The sequence below is a fragment of the Atta cephalotes genome, assembly GCF_000143395.1.
Source record: "Atta cephalotes unplaced genomic scaffold scaffold00008, whole genome shotgun sequence".
NCBI classification, from domain to species: domain Eukaryota; kingdom Metazoa; phylum Arthropoda; class Insecta; order Hymenoptera; family Formicidae; genus Atta; species Atta cephalotes.
Genome location: NW_012130072.1, coordinates 3,722,630 through 3,724,715, shown reverse-complemented (window position 1 = coordinate 3,724,715; position 2,086 = coordinate 3,722,630). Strand labels below are relative to the sequence as shown.

Below are 2,086 nucleotides of genomic sequence, written 5' to 3'. Positions count from 1 at the left end.
GTAACTACTCTCTCTCTCTCTCTCTCTCTCTCTCTCTCTCTCTCTGTCTCTTTTTTGCTTTAAAACAAGACAGAGAGAATTTTAAGTTTCGCTTAAAGTCAAAGTAATATTAGTGCAACCGACCAATTAGATAAATATTATATAAATTGTACGTACAACCGTTTAATTAATTTATTTTTATCTTTTATATACATCTAAAATCTTTTTATTATATAACTTTTAGAAAAAATATTAAAATACTTACAATAATTCAAAAAATTATTGTAAGACTCCATTAATTTAAGATTATGAAAATTTCAAAATTTATTTTATATATTACGAAATAATGGTACTCTCTTATCCATTCATCTTTTTCCAAGTTTGATTCAAACGTTATTAAAACGGAATAATACGCTTTTGTTAAATTTTCTATTAAAATTTCCCCAATAAGGAACAGTAAAAGAGCATACAAGCTCTCTTATATGAACGATGCAAAATGAAAGATTAACTGAAATACTTGCTTGCGGCTTACAAAGATTCGCTTTCTGCTTTCCGCTGTAGGATCGCCTGTACTTCGTGATGGAATACGTGAACGGCGGCGATCTGATGTACCAAATACAGCAGTGTGGCAAATTTAAAGAGCCTGTGGCAGTGTGAGTATTTTAGTGTTCATGAACATGCTCCGCTTTAACTTACGGATCGATATCCTTAACTCTATTAAAGCGCCGTGAGAGACGACGACGACATAGGAACGCCGAGGACGGGAACTCTCGAGCGATTCACGTTGTCGAACTTTCTCATCACGTTTCGAATACGAAATGAAAACCGATTGTACCCGGGAGATGTGTCTCGTCGAGGCGGACATATCACGCGTGGCTTCGCCACATCATCACCATCGTGACCTTAATTTTTACTCGTTAATCGCGACTGTAATGTTGCGATTATTTTATTTCGAAGTTACAGCGCAATATTTTGCAGTTTTTTCATTCTTCAATTCATTCTACAATTAGAACTATGACTGATTGTGATTAATTTACCGATGATTATCGACCTTGACGTTTCACATCCTGCTCTCCACATTTACAGATTTTACTCATCCGAAATAGCGATCGGTTTGTTCTACTTGCACTCGCGTGGCATCGTCTACCGCGACCTCAAGCTTGATAATGTCTTGCTAGATCAGGACGGTCATATAAAAATCGCGGACTTTGGCATGTGTAAGGAAGGCATTACTGGTGACAAGACTACCAAGACTTTCTGCGGCACGCCTGATTACATAGCGCCCGAGGTGAATGTTTAAACAAATTTTGCGTAGACAAGATGTTGCAAATTGGAACGTGAATGATGGATATGTAATGTCGTTTCTTGCGAAATTTCAAATCAATTTTTCCTTGACAGAAATATGCAGGAAAATAATCTTCTCTTATAACTTTTGTAATTTCAACATTCCGTACCTAAGTAACTCTAAGTCTCAAATTAAAGTTTTCTGTTCTTGAACAATCAATTTAAAACTGAACTATATAGATATCTATATTACTTATTTTTGCTCTTGAAACTTTTTCAGAAATCTTTCTTTTTGAAAAATATAATAGCACAAAACTTTTACTATGTCATGATAAAATTTATTTTTAATAATCGCAAGAAATGCGTTGTATATTTTTGCCAATTCTGGTATATTTAATAAGTGAAGCTGGAACTTTTTAGTACTGTCTTATCTGTTAGAGTTTCTTATCTTTGCGCAGATTATCCTATATCAACCTTACGGGAAATCTGTGGACTGGTGGGCTTACGGTGTATTACTCTATGAGATGTTAGTAGGTCAGCCACCATTTGACGGCGAAGACGAAGATGAACTTTTTTCTGCGATTACGGATCACAATGTCAGTTATCCGAAGAGTTTGTCTAAAGAAGCCAAAGAAGTTTGTAAAGCGGTACGCGTATTTTCTTTAATTCGTTATCTTTACAGCTTCCTGGATTGAAGTACGTTTAAACATTTATACATAGAAACAGAGAAAGGGGGGAGGAGAAAGAGAGAGAGAGAGAGAGAGAGAGAGAGAGAGAGATAGAGATAGAGAGAGAGAGAGTACTTAAATTTATTAATATATTA

At 35.3% G+C, this 2,086-nt stretch overlaps 1 protein-coding gene across 1 annotated transcript in view; it reads left to right on the top strand.

Annotated features, from left to right (window-relative positions):
- LOC105627224 (protein kinase C, brain isozyme) overlaps positions 1–2,086 on the top strand; it is a 65,706-nt gene that overhangs the window by 62,595 nt on the left and 1,025 nt on the right. Inside the window, exons 10-12 of the mRNA XM_012208511.1 lie at positions 541–632; positions 1,066–1,267; positions 1,722–1,910. Of these exons, the coding sequence (XP_012063901.1) occupies positions 541–632; positions 1,066–1,267; positions 1,722–1,910 (483 nt within the window). The remainder of the gene's footprint in view (positions 1–540; positions 633–1,065; positions 1,268–1,721; positions 1,911–2,086) is intronic.